The sequence below is a fragment of the Manis pentadactyla genome, chromosome Y (assembly GCF_030020395.1).
Source record: "Manis pentadactyla isolate mManPen7 chromosome Y, mManPen7.hap1, whole genome shotgun sequence".
Taxonomy (NCBI): Eukaryota; Metazoa; Chordata; class Mammalia; order Pholidota; family Manidae; genus Manis; species Manis pentadactyla.
Genome location: NC_080039.1, coordinates 26,101,436 through 26,123,116, shown reverse-complemented (window position 1 = coordinate 26,123,116; position 21,681 = coordinate 26,101,436). Strand labels below are relative to the sequence as shown.

Sequence of the window (21,681 nt, the reverse complement as noted above, 5' to 3'; positions counted from 1 at the left end):
AAAAGTCCATACATCACAGTAGATACAGAAAGGCAACTGACTAAATGCAACACTTTTTCATGATTAAAATAATAAATTAGGTACAGAAGGGAATTTCCTAAATCTGATAAATGACATCTACAAAGCCCCCACAACTAACATTATAACTAACGGCAAAAGACTGTCAGCTTTCTGACTAACATCAAGAACGCCCACTTTGCTACTTCTTTCAACAATGTGCTATTATGTTCTAGTCAGGATAATCAGGCAAGGGAAAACAAAAGGGTGTCCAGACTGGAAAGGAGGGAGTAAAACTTTCTATTCGCTAATGATTTGATCTTGCACATTGAAAATCTAGGGAATCCATTCAAAAAAAATCTATCAGAAGTAGTAAATATAATGGTTGCAGGACACAAAATGAATTTTTAAAAAATCAACAATATTTCTTTGTAAGGGGTGTGTTTTCTATATACAGAGTAAGAACAGTTTAAGACTGAAGAAACTACTTCCACTTACAGGTAACATCAAAAACAGTAAATTACTTCACTAGAAATTTAACAAAAATGGGGTGAATTCTAAAAAGGCATTGCTGAAAGAAATTGAAGTCCTAAGTAAATGGAAAAACACCTCTAAATAAATGCAAAAATTGTGCATATTCATGAGCTGGAAGACTACTATTACTACAATGGCAATACAATGCAAGCTAATTTCCAAAAATCTTATTCTAAATATCCCACCTAACCTCTGTGCAGAAGTTGACAAGCTAATTTAAAAAAATACAAAGTCAAAAGACCTACACTAGGCAAAATGGACTTAAAAAGGAAAAGTTTGAGTGTCATCTCTGAAAAAGTTCCTATCCAAAATCATTTACTCGTTTCTTTTAATGTTTTATTCATGAGAATAAACTTGAATAAAGAGAAGAAACACTTCCTACCTTGAAAACGTTCTACAGTTATGTAACTGAATCAGTGTGGTGCTAAAATCATAACACAGAGATTAGTGTTAAAATAGAATAAGAAAAAACAGAAAAAACATAACAAAAAAACCCAGAAATAAAACCCTTGTAACTATGATTAACTGACTTTAGATGGGAAGTTCTTGTAAGAATAGTCTGTTTAAACAAATGTTGCTGGGATACCTGAATATATTCACATGCAAAAGGATATTCACATGACATATCCAAGAAATTAATTAAAAATGGAATATAGACCTAAATGTAAAAGCTAAAACCACTTATTAGAAAACACCTTTTAAAGTCTGTGAAGCTATAGGCAATGGCATCTTAAATATGAAACTAAAGCACAAGTGACCAAAAAAATACAGATTGAAAAGAAATTTAATTCGTTTTCATGAAAATGAAAACGTTCTATTTTCAGTGATGGAAAGCAGATTGCTTTTTTTCCATGAGCAGGAAAAGAAAGGGTGGAAAGATAAATGGCTGGGGTGATGAAAACATTTTAGAACTTGACAAAAGAAGAGTGCTCACACAACACTGAATGTACTAAATTATACTGAATTGTACATTTTAAAATGGTTAAGTTTATGTTACGTGAAATTCACCTGAAAAAGAAGTTTTAACTTATGTAATGAAAAGAACATAAAGAAAGTGGAAAGACACTTTGTAACCTAACCTGTAAAGGATAATATCGCAAATCATGATATAAGGGATTTGTATACAGAATGTATAAAGGATTGTTTTGAATAAAAAATAAAAAGAAATAACTAAATGATTTGGACTGGAATTTGTCAGAGATGACTTTCAAATAACTAATAAACACATAATATATTTAACATCACCAGCCTTTAACGAAAAGCAAATCTAAACTACAATGAGGTAGCTGTTCTACTTCATGAGGATGGTAAAAATAAAAACGACAATAACAAGCATTGTCAATGATGAGAAAAAACTGAAACCGTCATACACTGTTGGGAATGTAAAATGAGACCAGCAGCTTGGAAAAGAGCTTAGCAATTCCTCAAAAATATTCTGTTTAGTTACTACATGATCTAGCAATTCTACTATTATATCTCCAAGAGAACTGAGGACCTATGTCCACACAAAAATGTGTACAGTAACATTCACACCATTCTTTATAATTACCAAAAAATGGAAAATACCCAAATATTGATCAGCTGATGAATGGGTAAGATGTGTCGTATCTACACAATAAAACATTTATTTGGTAGTATGAATCACCAGATTTATCAACACTTAAAAATAAAATGCTTACACATAATGTAGCAGGGGGGACAAGGGAAAGGCAGTATATACAGAGAAGACAAGTAGTGATTCTCTAGCATCCTACTACGCTGATGGACAGTGACTGTAATGGGGTATGTGGGGGGGACTTGATAATAGGGGGAGTCTAGCAACCATAATGTTCAAGTAATTGTACATTAACGATATCAAAAAAATATGATGCTTACTTAATAATACGTATTCAACAATTGGTAAGACAAAAGGGCATGAACAGATAATGGAATTTTTATTAAGGTTATACTTATACCATCTTGAGAATTTCTGACATACAAAGAGGAGGACTTGCCACCACTCACTCCTTCTGTCCTTATGGCCATTACTGATACACCATTTCAGAAGTTATCTCAGAAATTAACATTTAGAGATACACAATAACTTCCCAATATTGATTTCCTTGCCTACCTATCATAAACCCCAGAGGATTAAAATATATGTAAAGATTTCATCACATGTACTAAGATTCTTTCATTTGCTGAGTTGCTATTCAGTATTAATTTTCATGGTTGGTAGCATTCCATTATTACATTACACTATATCATTACTTACAGACATCTGAGTTCCTTTCAGTTTGGGGTTCATACAAAAAACTCACCGATAGAAACTACTGAACATGTACCCTGGTACATATAATGTAAGTTCATCAAGGTATATATTCAGAAATCTAACAGTTTTGTAATAGGACACAAGAACATACATGCTAAGAGATAATGCCAAACTTTTCTCATGTGACTGCACAAACTTAAATTGCCAACAGCAATGTAATTGTTATTTCAACAAAAATCATAGTGATTCTAATGCCTACGGTTACAGAGATTCATGAGCAATGACATATAATTTTATGTTCTTGATCCACAAATTGTCCAAATCTTAACAATCAGAGAGAGTTAAAAAAGAGTTAAAATTTAAAAAAAGAAAAGGCTATTGGCCCCTTATATCAATGCAAATGTGACCTCAGAGACTCTTGGACTTTTTTCTGACTCTGGCCTCTATATGTCTGAGTACATTACCCCAAAGACCATTCTTCCTCACTCTGTATTTGTATCAGATGTCCCTTTCCACTAAAAGAAACATTTCCATGTTTTTCTACAGTTTATTTTAATCAAAAGTAAAAATGAATCATTGCCATAAGAATTTAAAGTAACCTGAATGAAAAATGTTTATGATTCTGTCTTTGTGCTGGTAATACACAACAACCAAGTCTTCACGAGAGATTATTGGTTTAACTAAACACACGATATGTCTGCTTAATGAATTCTACTTAAAATTATATGGTAGTTCTTCATTATTTAAAACTACAACCTTAAAGCAATCAAAAAGATGATCAAGTTGTTCTGGAGAAAAATTCCCAGCCAACTTTGCCAGTAGGTCATGTACATTCTTCACAATGGCTTCATGTTTCCCTGCCTATTGAAAAAACAAAACCACGATAAGTAAAGGCAAACAAATCGTGTAACACTTGAATTCCAATAAAACCAATAGGAGCTTTACTGTGTTAATGTCTACTAATTAATGAAGTATTCGTAACTCTTTCATGTGAGATTTTAACAGAATTTCTAGTATTTTTAATGCTTCAGAGCTGTCTCTTCTACTCCTTATATACTCAATTTCTTCATATGAAGAGCAATGTACTTTAAGAATTCAGGTAAGAGTTTATTATAGACTCCTTTTTTAAAAATTAAGAGACAATAAGGCAAAATAATGCACTGACATAAGCTGAACACTTAAAACTGTTAAATAAGGGCAAGAATATTTAATTGGTTTTACTTAAAAAATTAAAAAGCTTTTTAACCTACAGCTTAATCATAGTTCATCAGCAATGCACCAAAACACCTGCCATTAAGATAAATAAATATGCATTAGCAGTTCTGAAAACAAAGGTTATCTGTTCATGTGAAAAGTTAAAATCTGTAAGTATTTATAATACAGCAGTATTCTCACTCCAGGACTGTAATAGAAAAATAACCACTTTGTAATTGCTATAATCTATATATACTACATACATTCCTTAAGCCTTTAACGATGAGTGTCAGGATGGAGGAAATTCATTTCACTTAAAAATACTCTTTGTAGTGATTTCTGGGAAGATAGTGTCACAGAGAGACCTTGAATCTACTTCTTCTACCTTCACACTGAATCTTCACCTACATACAGAGCGGTTCAATTTCAGGAAGTATGGAGGACTGGCTAAGTGAGCAGCTTCACCACAACAGGGGCAGAAAAATCAAATACAAACAGCGGGAGAGAGGAACACATGGTAACGCAGGGAACCTCACCCCCGTGGCAATGACCCGCAGAGGACTGGGCACAAACCCTGTCCTGAGGCACAGAAAGATGTCACATTTCAAGTTCATCTAGAGGATAAGCAAAAAAAACCCCAATCCAGTGAACGAAAAGCACCTGCTGTTTGGTGGAAGAATGCGTGAAATTCTCTCTGGATCAGATCTGGTGAGTGTCACTGTTAGCACTGCTTCCCCACATCAAAAGTGGTGTGGGGGAGTAGGGCTGGGGCATCCACAGTTTCAAGATTCAGTCTAGGTGGTTTCCCAGACCCTACCCACACCCAGACGCAGTGGAGAGTGCATCTTGCCAGGGCTGCACTGTGGGCGCTGCCACGGTAACTGCAGAAGCGAGGCTTCCCTAGAGCCACTTACCTCTGTGTGCTCAATGCTGATGAATGAAAACTCTAAAGCCAGTAGCCACAGAAGTGAGGCTTCCCTGGAGGCCATACCTGGACTTGAGATTGCACTAGCAGAGTGGGCCAGTCACCACAAACCCATGGAGAACATGGTCATGCCACTGCTCCACCCAATGCAAGAAAATAGTAGCTAGAGGCAGGGCTTTCTGGGAGACTGTACCTGGGCCTGAAAGAGTGAACTCCATCAGCAGCTACTAAGGAAGCCCTCTGATTGGACCCCTGCAACCATGTTCTCCTTCAACAAGCACTGAGAGTCCTGACATCAGGACACCCCCATCTCATGCTCAGTAGGCCTACAGCCAGCCAGTTAAAACCACTAGGCACCCGCAGTTTGCTCAGGGGACCTTCCCTGCACGAGGACTATCCTGCAACTGGAGATGCTTTCTATTAACTCAGAACCAAACACAGACAGTGAAAACTGAATGAGGAGATAAAGAATAGGCTTGAAACAAAACAACAAGATAAAAAAGAACCAAATGAGGGTCGAAGCCAAGAAGGCAGCGTGAATAGGGCAGCAGAAATCTCCTCCCAAAAACCGTACACGTTTTTGAAAATACAACAAATATAACTAATCCTAAAAGAGAGACGAGAAGATACAGTACCACAGTCAGGCTACATCTACATCTGCGAGAACTCAGCACCTCATGAAAGGGGTAAGACACAAGTCGCGGCCCGGCGGGACACGAGCGCTCTCCCCACACAAGCCCACCGGTGGAAGGAGAGGAGTCGGAGCGGGAAGGGGGTGGAAGACAAGGCCTGCTAAACACCCAGCCCTAGTCAGCCACATTGGGAGGGCAGACACACACTGAATGGTGTTCTGGGTATTAGCAAAACGAAAGAGGAAAAGCTGCGAGCAGGTCCCCACAGCTGGCACCACTGGGACAAAAGAAAAGCGAGTGCTTTTTGAAAGTCTTAAACAGACAGGGGCCTCACAGCTGGACAGAAGCATCCCAGCACTCAGACCACCAGCTGGGAATCCCAGGGAACTCCAGGCGCCCTAAACCCCTGGGTGGCAGTGAAGCTCTGTAGCCCCTCATGCTGATAAAGACCCTCCTGACCATTACCCCCCTGCACGGCTGCACCACAGCAGGAGCGTGGCTTGGGAGCGGCCGCGCCCACAGAAAATGCCCAGACCCTCCCCTGCAGCTGCCCGAGCCAGACTCAGAGGCCACACCTGTGCTTGGCAGCCCAGCACAGACAGAGGAAGCCGGGACAGGATGCGAAGGGTCGCCGTTCTTGCAGGAGAGCACACCCAGCGGGCCTGCCTCTCCCCGCGGGGATCACGGCTGCACTGAAAGCTGCCCCGCCCGCAGCGGCTCAGGAAATAAAACTGGAAGCTGCTTCCCGTGTGCGGGTAACTGGCACAGGCAGCGGAGGACGGCAAGACGCAGAAAGGGACGTTGTTCTCCCAGCTCACAAACACGCCAACTGCCTATGACTACCTCAACAGCCATGAAAAGGCAGAATAATTTGATCCAGTCCAGAATTACCAAGACGACCCCTGAGAGGGAGCCTGGGGACATAGATTTAACAAATCTTCCTGAAGAAGAATTCAAAATAAAGGTCATAACCATGCTGATGGAGCTGTAGAGAAATATGCAGGAGCTAAAGGATCACGTTAGGAGGTAGAATACGGAAATAAAAGAATCTCTGGGAGGACTTCAGAGTAGAGTGGATGAGGTGCAAGAGGCCATTAATGGAATAGAAATCAGAGGACAGGAAGACAGAGAAGGTGAGGCTGAGAGAGATAAAAGGATCTCCAGGAATGAAAGAACATTAAGAGTACTGTGTGATCAAGCCAAACGGAACAATGTTTGCATTAAAGGGGTACCCAAAGACGCAGAGAGAGAAAAGGGAAATAAAGTGTCTTTGAAGAAATAATTGCTGAGAACTTCCCCAAACTGGGAGACAAAATAGTCTCTGAGAGCATGGAAGCACAGAGAACTCCCAAAACAAGGGACCCAAGAGAGACAACACCAAGACACATAATAATTAAAATGACAAAGATCAAGGACAAGGACAGAGTATTAAAGGCAGCCAGAGAGAGAAAAAAGGTCACCTACAAAGGAAAACCCATCAGGCCATCATCAGACTTTTCAACAGAAACCTTACCGGCCAGAAGAGAATGGCATGACACATGTAGTGTAATGAAACAGAATGGCCTAGAGTCAAGAATACTGTATCCAGCACGATTATCATTTAAATATGAAGGACGGATTAAACAATTCCCAGACAAGAAAAAGCTGAGGGAATCTGCCTGCTGAAACCACGTCTACAGGATATTTTAAAGGGACTGCTCTCGATGGAAGCACTCCTAAGGCTAACAAGATGTCACCAGAGAAAATAAAATCACAGCAAAGAAAGTACACCAAACAAATACTAAGTAAAGGCAAAAGATAAAATCATCGACTCACAAATGCAGGCAAAGGAAATACAATAGAGTACAGAATAAAACACCTAACACATAAAGAATGGAGGATGAGGAGTAAGAAGGGAGGAATCAAGAACCATCAGACTATGTCTATAACAGCTTAATAAGCAAGTTAAGGCAGACAGGTAGATAGCAAAGAAGCTACCCTTGAACCTTTGGTAACCACAGATCTAAAGCCTACAATGGCTATAAGTACATGTCTTTCAGTAATGACCCTAAATATTAATTGACTGAGTGCACCAATCAAAAGACAAAGAGTAAGAGAATGGATAAAACAGCCAGAACCATCTACATACTGCTTATGAAAATCCCCTGAAAACCCAAAGACATACACAGACTAAAAGTCAAGGGATGGAAGAAGATATTTCATACAAACAACAGAGAGAACAAAACAGGTATTGCAGTACAGTATCACACAAAATAGACCTCAAAACAAAGAAAGTAACAAGAGATAAAGAAGGACATTACGTAATGATAAAGGGGGCACTCCATCAAGAGGATATAACCATTATAAACATACATGCACCCAATAGAGGACCACAAACATATGTGAAACAAATACTAACAGAATTAAGGGAGGAAATAGAATGCAATGCATTCATTTGAGGAGACTTCAACACACCACTCACTCCAAAGGACAGTTCCACCAGACAGAAAATAAGTAGGACACAGAGGTGCTGAACAACACACTAGAACAGCTGATAGACCTAACAGACGTCTACAGAACTCTACACTCAAAAGCAGCAGGATACACATTCTTCTCATGGAACATTTACCAGAATAGACCACATACTAGGCCAGATTAACAAAAAGAGCCAAAGTACATTAAAAAAGACTGAAATTCTAACAACCAACTTGTCAGACAACAAAGGTATACAACTAGAAATAAACTGCACAAAGAAAACAAAAAGGCTCACAAACACATGAAGGCTTAACAACATGCTCCTAAGTAATCACTCGATCAATGACCAAATTAAAATAGAGATCAAGTAATGTATGGAGACAAATGACAAAAAACAGCACAAAGCCTCAATTTCTGTGGGACAAACAGAAGGCAGTTCTAAGAGGAAATAATATAGCAATCCAGGCCACTTTAAAGAAGGAAAAACAATCCCAAATGAAGAGTTGAAAGTAACAATTATTAAAATTGGAAAAAGAAGAACAAATGAGGCCCAAAGTCAGCAGAAGGAGTGACATAATAAAGATCAGAGAAGAAATAAATAAAATTGAGAAGAATAAAAACAATAGGAAAAAAATCAATGAAACCAAGGCTGGTTCTTTGAGAAAATAAACAAAATAGGTAAGCCCCTAGCCAGCCTTATTAAGAGAAAAAAAGAGAATCTACACATATAAACAGAATCAGAAACAAGAAAGGAAAAATCATGACGGATCCCACAGAAATACAAAGAATCATTAGAGGATACTATGAGAATCTATCTGTATGTTAACAAGCAGGAAAAGCTAGAAAAATGGACAACTTCCTAGAAAAATACAACCTTCCAAGACTGACCAAGGAAGAAAGAGAAAGTCTAAACAGACCACTTACCAGCAAAGAAATTGAAACAGCCATCAAAAAAACGACCCAAGAACAAAACCCCTGGGCCAGATAGATTTACCTCACAAGTTTATCAGACATGCAGAGAAGTCATAATACCCATTCCCCTTAAAGTTTTCCCAAAAATAGAAGAGGACAGAATACTTCCAAACTCAGTCTGTGAAGACCGAATCACTCTAATCACACAACCAAGCAAACACCGCAAAGAAGAAGAAAATTATACACCATATCCCCAATGAACATACCTGCAAAAATACTCAACAAAATATTACCAAATAGAATTCAAAAATACATCGAGAGGATCATACAGCACGACCAAGTGGGAATCATCTCAGGGATGCAAGGATGGTACAACGTTCGAAAGTCTATCAACATCACCCACCACAGAAACAAAAAGAAGGATAAAAAGCATGATCATTTTGATGGAAGCTGAAAGAGCATTTGACAAAACTCAACATCCATTCACGACAAAAACTCTCAAGAAAATCGGTATAACAGGGCAAGTTCCTCAACACAATAAAAGCCATATATGATAAGCCCACAGCCAACATCATACTTAACAGTGAAAAGCTGAAATAGATGGGCAACAACACAGGGATGCCCACTTTACCCACTGACATTCAACACAGTACTGGAGGTCCTGGCCATAACAATCAGACAAAACAAAGAAATACAAAGAATCCAGATTGGGAAAGAAGGAGTCAAACTGTCACTATTTGCAGATGACATGATATTGTAAATAAAAACCCCTAAAAACTCCACTCCAGAACTACTACAACTAATATCTGAATTCAGCAAAGTTGCAGGACACAAAATAATCTGTTGCTTTCCTATACACTAATAATGAAATAGCAGAAACAGAAATCAGGAAAACAGTTCCATTCACAATTGCATCAAAAAGAAAAAATTTACCTAGTATAAACTTAACCAAGGAAGTGAAAGACCTATAGCATGAAAACTACAGGACACTCTTCAGAGAAATTAACAATGGAACCTCATCCCATGCACTTGTCTAGGAAAGATTAATATTGTCAAAATGGCCATCCTGCCTAAAGCAACATACAGATTCAATGCAATCCCTATCAAAAAACCAACAGCCTTCTTCAACGAACTGGAACAAATAGTTCTAAAATTCATATGGAAGCACAAAAGTCCCCAGATAGCCAAAGCAATCCTGAGAAGAAAAATAAGTGTGTGTGGGGGGGGATCTTGCTTCCCAAATGGAACGGGATACAGACTCCAGAGATTAACCCAAACATACATTGTCAATTAATATAAGATAAAGGAGCCATGGACATACAATGGGGAGATGACAGCCTCTTCAACAGCTGGTGTTGGCAAAGCTGAACAGCTACATGTAAGGGAATGAAACTGGATCACTGTCTAACCCCATACATAAAAGTAAATTCGGAATGGATTAAAGACCTGAATGTAAGCCATAAAACCATAGAACTCTAAGAAAAAAACACAGGCAGAAATCTCTTGGGCATAAAAGTGAGCAACTTTTTCATGAACATATCTCCCCGGAAAGGGAAACAAAAGCAAAAATGAACAAGTGAGACTATATCAAGCTGAGAAGTATGGGAAAATATATTCATAAATGACAGATCTGATAAAGGGTTGACATCCAAAAGATATAATGAGCTCACGCACCACAACGAAAAGCAAATAATCCAATAAAAAATGGGCAGAGGATCTGAACAGGTCTCCAAAGCAGAAACTCAGAGGGTCAACAGACACGTGAAAAGATGCTCCACATCGCTAGTCACCAGAGAAATGCAAATTAAAACCACAATGAAATATCATCACCTCACACCAGTTACGATGACTACCATCCAAAAAACCAACAACAACGAATGTTGGCGAGGTTGGGGAGAAAGGGGAACCGTCCTGCACTGCTGCTGGCAATGTAATTTAGTTCAACCATTGTGGAAGGCAGTATGGAGATAACTCAAAAAGATTCAAAATAGAAATACCCTTTGACCCAGAAATTCCACTCTTAGGAATTTATCCTAAGAATGTAGCAGCCCAGTCTGAAAAAGACATATGCACCCCTATTTTTATCAGAGCTCTATTTACAACAGTGAAGAAATGGAAGCAACCTAAGTGTCCACCAGTAGATGAACGGATAAAGATGTGGTACATATACACAATGCAATATTATACAGCCATAACAAGAAAACAAATCCTGCCATTTGCAACAACATGGATGGAGCTGGAGGGTATTATGCTCAGTGAAATAAGCCAGGCAGAGAAAGACAAGTATCAAAACATTTCACTCATCTGTGGAGTTTAAGACCAAAGAAAAAAAGTAAGGAACAAAACAACAGCAGAAACACAGAACCCAAGAATTGACTAACAGTTACCAAAGGGAAAGGGACTGGGGAGTGTGGGTAGGAAGAGAGGAATGACTGGGAGGGGAAAGACAGGGGGCATTACGAATAGCATGTATAATGTGACGGTCAGGGCACGGGGAGGGCTGTGCAACAAGTAGTGGTTCTACAGCATCTTACTACGCTGATGGACAGTGACTGTAATGGGGTTTGTGCGGGGGAACTTGGTGAAGAAGGGAGCCTAGTAAACAGAATGTTCCTCATGTAATTGTAGATTAATGATAGCAAAAAAAAAATACATTAAGAAGGTCATCTACCACCATCATGTACAGTTTATCCAAGGCATGCTGGAGGGTTCGATATCCACATATTGAGGACAAGGATGCCCACTCTCACCACTTTTATTCAACATAGTACTGGAACTGTAGCCATGTCAATTAGACAAGAAGATATTAAAGGCATCCAAATAGATAAGGAAAAAGTAAAACTGTCAATATTTGCAGATGACATTACTCTGTATACTGAAGCTTGTAAATACCCCAACCCTACCATAAAACTACTAGCTTATTAATAAATAATTTCAGTAATGTCACAGGATACACAATATAGAAATCTGTTGAGTTTCTATATACAAATGACAAAATAGCAGAAAGAGAAATTAAAATCCCAAATATCAATGCATCCAAAAGAATTAAATACCTAGTAATAAGTCTACCCATGAAGCTAAAAGTTATGAAGTTATAAAACACTGATGTAAGAAAATGAAGACAACACAAATAAATGGAAAGCTAGTCCATGTGCACAGAAAGAATACTGTAAAAGTCCTGCCCAAAGCAGTAATTCCAACACAATCCTTATCAAAATACCAATGGTATTTTTCATGAAACTAGAGGAAATAATCCTAAATTTGCATGGAACTACAAAAATCCCTGAATAGCCAATGAAACCTTGGAGAAGAAGAACAAAGTCGGAGGTGTCACGCTTCCTGATTTCAAACTCTTCCACAAAACTAGAGTAATGAATACACTTTTCTACTGGGACAAGAATACGTTTACAGGCAAACGGAGAGTCCAGATATAAATCAACAGTAATGTGGTCAATTAATATATGACAAGTGTATTCAGAAAGGAAAAGACCATCAGTCTCTTGAATAAATGGTGTTGGGTGAAAGAGGTGAAGGGGATAGAGAGACACAAAATCTCCATCATCTCAATTACAATGTATTTGAGTGATGAGGATGAACACTCAGCACACAGAATATAGTCAATGATACTGCAGTATCTATGTTGACAGATATCAACTCACTTATTGGGAACGACCATTTAATAATGTATTTAACTATCAAATTACTATACAGTACACCTGAAACTGACTCAAAACTTTATTATGAATGAACTTCAATCAAAAAAAGAGGTGCAACCTTCCAGTTATAAAATTAATCATGATGAAGGTATTAGCGTTAAGTACTACATACTATATTACAGTATCTTTGTGGGGTAAAAGCTACACTTAACACTGTGAGCATGGAGTAATGCAGATAACTGATGAATCTCTAAGGTGTTCATCTCAAACTAATATAATTGTTACATAAACTGTACTGGGAGGCGGTCCGAACCGCCAGTCTGATGACACAGTCCAAGAAGTCGGATGGAAGGGACTGCACAGTGGCCTTCCCAGAGGAGCAACCCAATATCCCTCCTGCTGAAAATGTCCCTCTCCTAATAAATTTGTTTATTATGGTTTTAATTCAAACTGCCCCTTCAGGGAAGAGGCCATATCTAATTCTCCCTGAAAATTTTAGGTACTGGCCCTAAAGGAAATAGGAAAAAACCACTACTGTCCCTGTGACTACCCCCGATGATGGGAAAGTGAGACCCCACGAGAACTGAACCCAAGTTTATGGGAAAAAGATATGGGAAATTTACCTGGGTTGAGGTTCCTTCCCCCACCCCTATGTGGCCTCCAAATAACATATTCAAAGATTAATGGCAACAGCTGGGTACAGAGAACAAATGATATTCTGTGGTGAGCCAGCCAGAGAACAACCTGGCAAGCTACAAAACAAATGAGAACAGCGCATCACCTAACTCCACATCAGAAAAATCTCCACTGTAGGTCTTACTGAAAATGGGTCTGAGACACACAGTCCATAAACTTTGTCCCTGCCTGCCAAAAAAAGTCGTGTTCTTTTAGAAAGAGCCTCCTTCTTTCCTACCAGAGATGAAGAATGGGAGTATATGTACAGAAGAATGAAGGCCCTACATAAAAATAAGAGAATAGTGACCTTTAGGTAGTCATCTGTGAAGAAACCAAGAGTCTGGCACCTACCTGATCTTTGTTAAGATTTTCTGGCCACAATAACTAAGAACAAAGCTTACGCAGAAACAAGTTAACTGCTAAGACCTGCCACATGATGTAATCTCAGTCTCCAAACGCATGTCACCGTGCTGTGTGTCAATTAAATGATTAATATCTGTACTTTATGTAATCAAAGAGTATATGATCAAAGTGCTACTTGTCAGTAAAGGCCAGGCTCAGCTTTTGCTAGTGCCTGTGTCATTTATTTCCGTTAGTCACCGATGCCGTCCATCCTTCAGGGACTCCTGGACTCACTGGAGCTGGACTCCAGCAAAACTGTATTTCAATTATTGGCAGGATTTCTGTATAGATCAAGAGTTTAAACTAAAGTAATACAAATTAACAGACTACTGCGTAATGACTACTATAGGGAGTAAACTTTTAGTATTTTCCTTACAACAATAAAATAGCTATCCTCTTAAATTCCTTACCTGTGTGGCCCAGATATTATCAAGATCCTGCAAGGTAAGAGCCTTTTCTTTTGTCACAAAACGCAGAATCTTCTCTAGCTTTCCTACATACTGAGGCTGATGAAGACTATCTCGCAAAACTATGGATAAAATATTGTTCTGTTGTATCCATTCCTAAATATAATATAAAAATTTGTTTCATAACAGAAACTGAAAAGCTTTTATAAAACGCAAACTATGAGGATGGGGGAATTGAATAAATGTGTTAAAAGGTACGAACTTCCTGTTATAAGATAAATAAGTAGTGAGAATGTAAAGTACAGATTGCTCACTGTAGTTAACACTGCTGTATGAAATATTTGAAAATCTTTAATACAACAGATTCTTACACTTCTCTCATCACAAGGAAAAAACATTTTTCTCTTTTTGTATCTATGAGATAATGAATGTTATTAACTAAACTTGTGGTAATCATATGAAAATGTATGAAAATCAAACCGTCGCTGCACACCTTATGTTGAGTAACTAATATAGTGCTATTACGTCAAATACATCTCAATGAATAGAAAACTGAGTAATTCAGACTTCTAAGAAACATCAATGGAAATTCAAAAGCTCAAATTACATTTATGTTCATACATTATAACTAAAATATAGTTAACCCATGAACAACACGGATTTGAACTAACTGCATCCACTGATATGCAGATTTTTTTCAATTAACATGCTGAAAATATTCTAGAGACCTGTGATAATTTGAAAAAACACTTAAAGTATGTGTTAATCATAACCTAACATATGTGTTTGTTATTGAGAAGGGCTATTCAAAATTAAGTTCTGCAATCAAAAGCGAAATCCAGCATTATTCTAGGGACAACTATGTGTTTAAATGTTGTTTTAGAGAAAAGCATTCAATTTACAGTAATTACACAGAATTCTAATTTGCACATTAATGCTCCTATGATGTGCTATATTTTATAAATTATAAACCAATTTGATGTGCTTATTTTTTAATGCAAAAATAAATAAACATTACAATAAACTGTTACACAAAAGTTAATTTTTCAGATACAAACATGTCCCCATATTACTGCAGTAACATCTCAAACTATCTGTAGAGAACCATGTTGTATGTGAATCTGTCCTACGAGATTCTTTTGTAAAAATGCCACAACAATACAAATTGGTTAAAAATTGTCTGAACACTATTTTCTGTCAAGGACTAGCAGGCATTTTTGAGTAGTTCTTTGCCTGACATTCCACAAAGTGGGCAAACTGCATACATGTAACCCTGACCACCAACACTGAGTCAGAGCCTAGGTGTAGGTTATTGACTATTTTCTCAGTATCAACCGAGTTTCCTCAAAATGCTTTTTATGTTTGGTCATTTCCACCATTAAACTGAAGACTCCATTAAGGCAGAAATTATTCTTCATAGAGGCACCCACAAGGCTGGCATACAAGACACACGAGAAAGAAATTACTGAGTAACCTACTACCGTATGTTATACATTTTTCAACACCAACATGTATAATGATCTATATGGTAAATAATTTCCTTTCAATATCAAAATGTAAATGGTTTGAAAAGTTCTTAGTATTATATAAAACATTACTTCTTTAGTATAACCTCCAATTTAAAACTTCTAAATTGGCATATTACCATCATGCCAATTCATTCACCAGATTCCAGATTTAATCCCTATAAATATTACCTCTTATTTATTTAATATCTAACAAAACACTAAACTAGAAGAACAATGACCATCTGTACTTAGGATGATATAGTTACTGAAGACGCAGGGCATTACTGTATCACTTCAAACAAATCATTTTTTACTACTATTACAAGGTAAGTTTTAGGATATAATGGTCATGAATCAATCTTCCAATTTTAAAGTTTTTGTTATTGTTGCTCCTAGAATTAACTGGTACTAATTTTCCTTCAATAGATTCTTACTTATAAAAAAAGCAAAGGAGCTTACTGCCATTCTCTCAGCAGTCAGCCACTCTTCCTCCTCAGGATTACAATGTCGGCCACTGTAATATATCACACTAGATATGACCTTGTTAATTTCATCCAGGGCATTCATCTTTCCATTAAAAGAACATATCTCCAACTGTCTGCAAGAGAAATTTGGAAGAAGTATTACTATGAGAAATCAAGCAAATGATTATTTAAAGGGAGAGCATCTTACCTGAGTATCATTCTCAACCTAAAAATATCTAAATTTTTTACAGTTTCCTCTTCTCCTGGAATCCTTGAAGCTAAATTCCTCAGAGACTTAATAATCACTGAAAGGGCATCATTTTTGGTTTTATTCTTTGCTTCTTTTTTCAGTTCTTCATCAGTTAAATTTTCTAAAAACTGTGGAACTCTTTCTATAACTGGAATGAAGTACTTTTTCACTGTACGCTGACTGAGAAACTCACAGCACTGTCCAAATGGTCTAAATAAGGAAAAACACACAACTTTTGCAATATCCACAAGTTCAATGCTTAAATAAACATTAACTTACCAGTTAAAAATAAGAAGGAACTAGAAAACTGAGTCAGTTTTTAAAGCAGTAAAATCTTTATACTACAATGATTACTACTTTTAAAATAACTTACTTAATAAGAGCTGCAATTATTTGAACATTTAATGTTGCTCCACTAATAAAACGATCATGCAAAATCTGGAATCCATTTAATGTGCCAAATTTATTGATGAGGTCCACTAGCCAACCCTGTAATGCAGGTAATGATAAGTTAGTTCTTTCCATCAGAAAAAAATTTCAAACGTGCTATTGAAATGTGTTTGAAGTCAGTCAAAAAAAGGAAGTTCAGTAAACTGTTTGAAAGAATGTTTAAATAGAGTACAAAACAAACATATATTTTCAAAGATTTATTGTTTTCCTAATGTATTTTCTTTCTTTCCCTTAAGCCAGAAGCAACACAGGTTGCAAATACATAGTAGTTCATAGGGACACGGATACTATTTGTTATTTACCCTGTATATCTGCTGAAAAGAAATTAGGAAAGGGTGTTCAGTTGAACATGTTTCCATGTGTAAGAATGTAAGTGAATTTTAAAGGTATATAAAAATAAAAATCGAATACATAGGTGCCCCTAAAAGATGTTTTAAGTCTTATCTTCTAAAAAGCCAGGTTTTAGGAGGAAATAAAAAGAAAAAAAGGGAACATAAGCATTTTATTACCAATCTTAAGCAGAAATAATTTCCACCCTTAAAAACAAAAAGAATTGAAGGGAAGGAAGCCTTTATCTGAGAAAGGGGAAAAGGTGGTGAGAGAAGTTAGGCAAAAACCTCCCTGTAAAACCACATGTAACACAGAAATACAGCAAATAACAACTAATTCTGAAAAGAGAGATCAGAACAAAGACTGCAACTGATGGCCCTCCAACTGGGGAAAAAAAGGGGACCTTAAGGAAAGGTAAAGTAGCAAAGTTGTGATATGGCAGGATCCAAGCCCATCCCCCACCCCAGCTCACAGGTGGGAGGGAAAAAAAAATGGGGCAGGGAGTAGAAGCCCAGGACTGCTAAATATCCACCCCTGGAGATCTCTCCTGGGAGCGTGAACACCCATCACAAGGAGCTCTGGAGATTTAGTGGGGTTGGAAAGCAAACAGAGGTGGAATACTTAGAGACACTGAGATTCTAGCCACTTGTGGAGAACAGGTACCCAAACAGACCACTCTGAAGCAAAAGAAAGGCAGGCACTTAGAAAGATGTCCCAACAGCGGGAGGGCTGCTAAAGGGGCAATGATTGCACAGAGCTTACTGTACAGGAGAAAGGAGAAGTGAACAAAATAGTCCCAGCACACTCAGCCCAGCAGGTTGGGGACTTTTAGGAGCTTCACCAGCTCCATCCGCCTGGCTGGCAATGCAGTGCTGAGGCCCCCACTCTGATACACAGCCTGATGCTCCTTCCTCTGGGCTTTGGTTTGCGAACCTGTAGCCCCTGCCGTCATGCCAGGCCAGCCGGAGGCCTTAACAGCTACAGGGGTATAACGCAAAGATGCTCCCAGAGTGCTCTTCCCACTGGCCCTGGCAGTGCAGGCAGGCACCGCAGCTGGGAAGCAGAAAAGAGCTCTTACCTCCCGGCAGGCACTGGCTTGATCACCTCAAGCCCGGCCAACACTCCAGATCCTGGGCAGCTCCACAGACTAGAGCTTCGGGACACTAGAGGACAGGGCATATACATAGTTTTTCTTCCCTATTATTTGTCAGAAATATGAAGTGGCAAAAGATCCTTGTACAAACCAAAATCCCGCAAACACCAGAAAGAGGGATAAATGAAACTGAAATCACGAATATTCTTGGTAAAGTTTTCAAAATAAAAATCATCAACATGCACACAGAGCTACAGAAAAATACTCAAGACCTCAGGCAACACGTCAAGGAAGACACAGAAACTTTGAAAAAATACAGTATCTGAAATCAAACATACAATGGGGTTGAAAAGAAGATCAGATGAGGCAGAGAAAATGGTAAATGAAATAGAAATCAGAGAACAGGAAAACAATGAATCCAAAAACAGAAAGAAGGGACCTCTCGGAATGAAAGAATACGAAGAGATCTGTGCGACCAATCAAGTAATATTCGCATTTCAGGGGTACCAAAAGAATAACTTTGAGGAAATAACTGCTTAAAAACTCTCCAGTCTGGGGAAGAACAGTCTCTCAGGCCATGGGAGTGCACAGATGTCCCAACCAAGGCACCCAAGGAAGACAACACCAAAGCATATAATTAAAATGGCAACGATCAAGAATAAGGACAGAGTATTAAACGCAGCCAGAGAGAGACAAAAGATCACATACAAAGGAAAATCCATCAGGCCATCATCAGGCTTCTCAATAGAAACTTTTCAGGCCAGAAGGGAATGGCATCGCATATTTAAGGCAATAAAACAGCCAAGCCTCTAACCAAGAATACTCTACCTGGCAAGATTATCATTTAAATTTGAAGCAGGGATCCAGCAATCTTTAGATTAGCAGAAGTTGAGGGAATGTACCTCCTACAAACCATCTCTACAGTGTATTTTGGAGGCACTGCTCTAGATGGAAGTACCGCTAAGGCTAAATAGCTGTTACCAGGGAAAATAAAACCACAGTAATGGCAGTAGATCATTAATTACTAAGCCAATGCAAAATTAAATCAACTGCCCACAAAGCTGGTCAAAGGTTACACACAGAGTGTACAGAATCCTAATACATAAAGTGTAGAGGAGGAAGAAAGAGAAGGGAGAAAAAGAAAAACAACTTTTAGACTGTGTTTGTTATGGCATAATAAGCAAGTTAAGTTGTTAGACTGTTACATATTAAAGAGGCTACCCCTGAACCTTTGATAACCATGAATTTAAAGCCTGCAATGGCAAAGAGTACATACCTACTAATAATCACCGTAACTGTAAATGTTCTGAATGCACCAATCAATAGACACTAAGTCACTGAATAGAGAAAAAAAAAAAGACCTGTCTATATGCTGCCTACAAGAGACTCACTTCAAACTCAAAGCCATACAGACTGAAAGTGAAGGGATGGCAAAAGGTATTTCATGCAACGAATAGGGAGGAAAAAGCAGTAGTTGCAGTACTTGTATCAGACAAAATTGACTTCAAAACCAAGACCGTAGCAAGAGACAAAGAAGGTCATTACATAATGATAAAGGGGGCAGTCCAACAACAGGATGTAACCATGATAAACATCTATGCACCCATCGCAGGAGTATCTACGTATGTCAGACAAATACTAACAGAATTAAAGGTCCTGTGAAATAGAATGCAATGCATTCATTCTAGGAGACTTCAACACACCACTCACTCCAAGGGACAGATCAAGAAGTTTAACTGTCACTGTCTGCAGATGACATGACAGCGTACATAAAAAACCCTAAAGACTCTATTCCAAAACTACTAGAATTAACTGAATTCAGCAAAGTTGCAGGATACAAAATTAATACACAGAAATCTGCTGCACTCCTGTGTACTACTAACAATGAACGAGCAGAAAAAGAAATCAGGAAATCAACTCCATTTACAGCAGCATCAATAAAATACCTAGGAATAAACCTAACCAAGGAGGTTAAAGACCTACACCCTGATAACTATAAGACACTCTTGAGAGAAATTAAACTTCTTTAAATAGCAGTAAATGGAAATGCATCCCATGCTCATGGATAAGAAGAATTAATATTGTCAAGATGGCCATCCTGCCTAAAGCAATCTCAGATTCAATGTAATCACCATCAAAATACCAACAGAATTCTTCAACAAATATAACAAACTAGTTCTAAAATTCACAGGGAACCACAAAAGACCCCAAATAGCCAAAAGAATCCTGAGGAGAAAGAATAAATTTGGGGGGAGGGATTACACTCCCCAATTTCAAGCTCTACTACAAAGCCACAGTAATTAAGACAATTTGGTACTGGCACAAGAACAGACCCATAGATCAATGGGACAGAATAGAGAGTCCACATATAAATCCACACATACATGCCCAATAAATAAATGATAAAGGAGCCTTTGATAGATAATAGGGAAATGGCAGCCTCTTCAACAACTGGTGTTGGCAAAACTGGAGAACTACATGTAGGAGGATGAAACCTGATTACTGTCTAACTCATACACAAAACTAATCTCGAAATGGATCAGAGACCTGGATATAAGTCATGAAACTATAACACTCATACAAGAAATCATAGGTAAAAATCTCTTGAATATACACATGACCAACTTTTTTCTGAGCACACCTCCTCAGGCAAGGGAAACAAAAGAAAAAATGAATAAATGGGACAACATATCAAACTAAAAAGCTTCTATACAGCAAAGGACACCATTAGTAGAAAAGGCAACCTACAGTACGGAGAGACTATATTCATAAATGTTTCATCCAATAAGGGACTAACACATTATTCACATGCTTCAACAACCAAAAAACAAATACCCTGATCAAAAAACTGGTTGAAGAACCGAGCTGGCACTTCACCAACAGGCACAAGAAAAAGATGCTCCACATCACTAAACATATGGGAAACGCTAATAAAAACCACAATGAGATATCACCTTACACCAATTAGAACGGGCACTCTCCAAAAGACAAGAAGTAACAAGTGTTGGCGATTATGTGGAAAAATGGGAACCTCCTTCACTCTTGGTGGAAATGTCAACAGGTGGTACAACTGTTGTGGGAAGCAATATGGGGATTCCTCAAGAAACAAACACTAGAAATAGTAATTCCGTGTGTAGGAAAGTACCCAAAGAAAACAAAATCTCTAATTTGAAGATATGTCACCTCTATGTTGATCGTGGCATTGTTTACAATAGTCAAGAAATGGAAGTAACCAAACTGTCCACCAACACATAAATGGGTAAGGAAGATGTGGCACATAAATATACACAATGGAATATTATTCAGCCATTAAGAAAAGTTCTGCGATTTGCAACAACACGGATAGACCTAGAGGGTATTATGTTAAGTGGAAAAGGCCAGGTGGAGAAAGACAAATTCCATACGATTTCATCATAATAATAAAGTAGAAGAGAATTAACAAAACCGCAGTAGACTCACAGAAACTCAAAAGTGACTAGTGGTTACCATGGGGAAGGGGTTTGAATGGGTGGTTACAATGGGTGTGGGGGATAAAGTGCAAACAGAA

The 21,681-nt window shown here is 38.1% G+C and overlaps 1 protein-coding gene across 2 annotated transcripts in view; it reads right to left on the bottom strand.

The window, feature by feature from the left end:
• LOC130682133 (probable ubiquitin carboxyl-terminal hydrolase FAF-X) overlaps positions 1-21,681 on the bottom strand; it is a 164,592-nt gene that overhangs the window by 125,369 nt on the left and 17,542 nt on the right. For both annotated transcript variants that reach the window (XM_057496276.1, XM_057496275.1), the window contains exons 6-10: positions 16,635-16,750; positions 16,220-16,471; positions 16,007-16,145; positions 14,043-14,195; positions 3,539-3,643 (exon numbers count right to left, since the gene is read on the bottom strand). In XM_057496276.1, the coding sequence (XP_057352259.1) occupies positions 3,539-3,643; positions 14,043-14,195; positions 16,007-16,145; positions 16,220-16,471; positions 16,635-16,750 (765 nt within the window). The remainder of the gene's footprint in view (positions 1-3,538; positions 3,644-14,042; positions 14,196-16,006; positions 16,146-16,219; positions 16,472-16,634; positions 16,751-21,681) is intronic.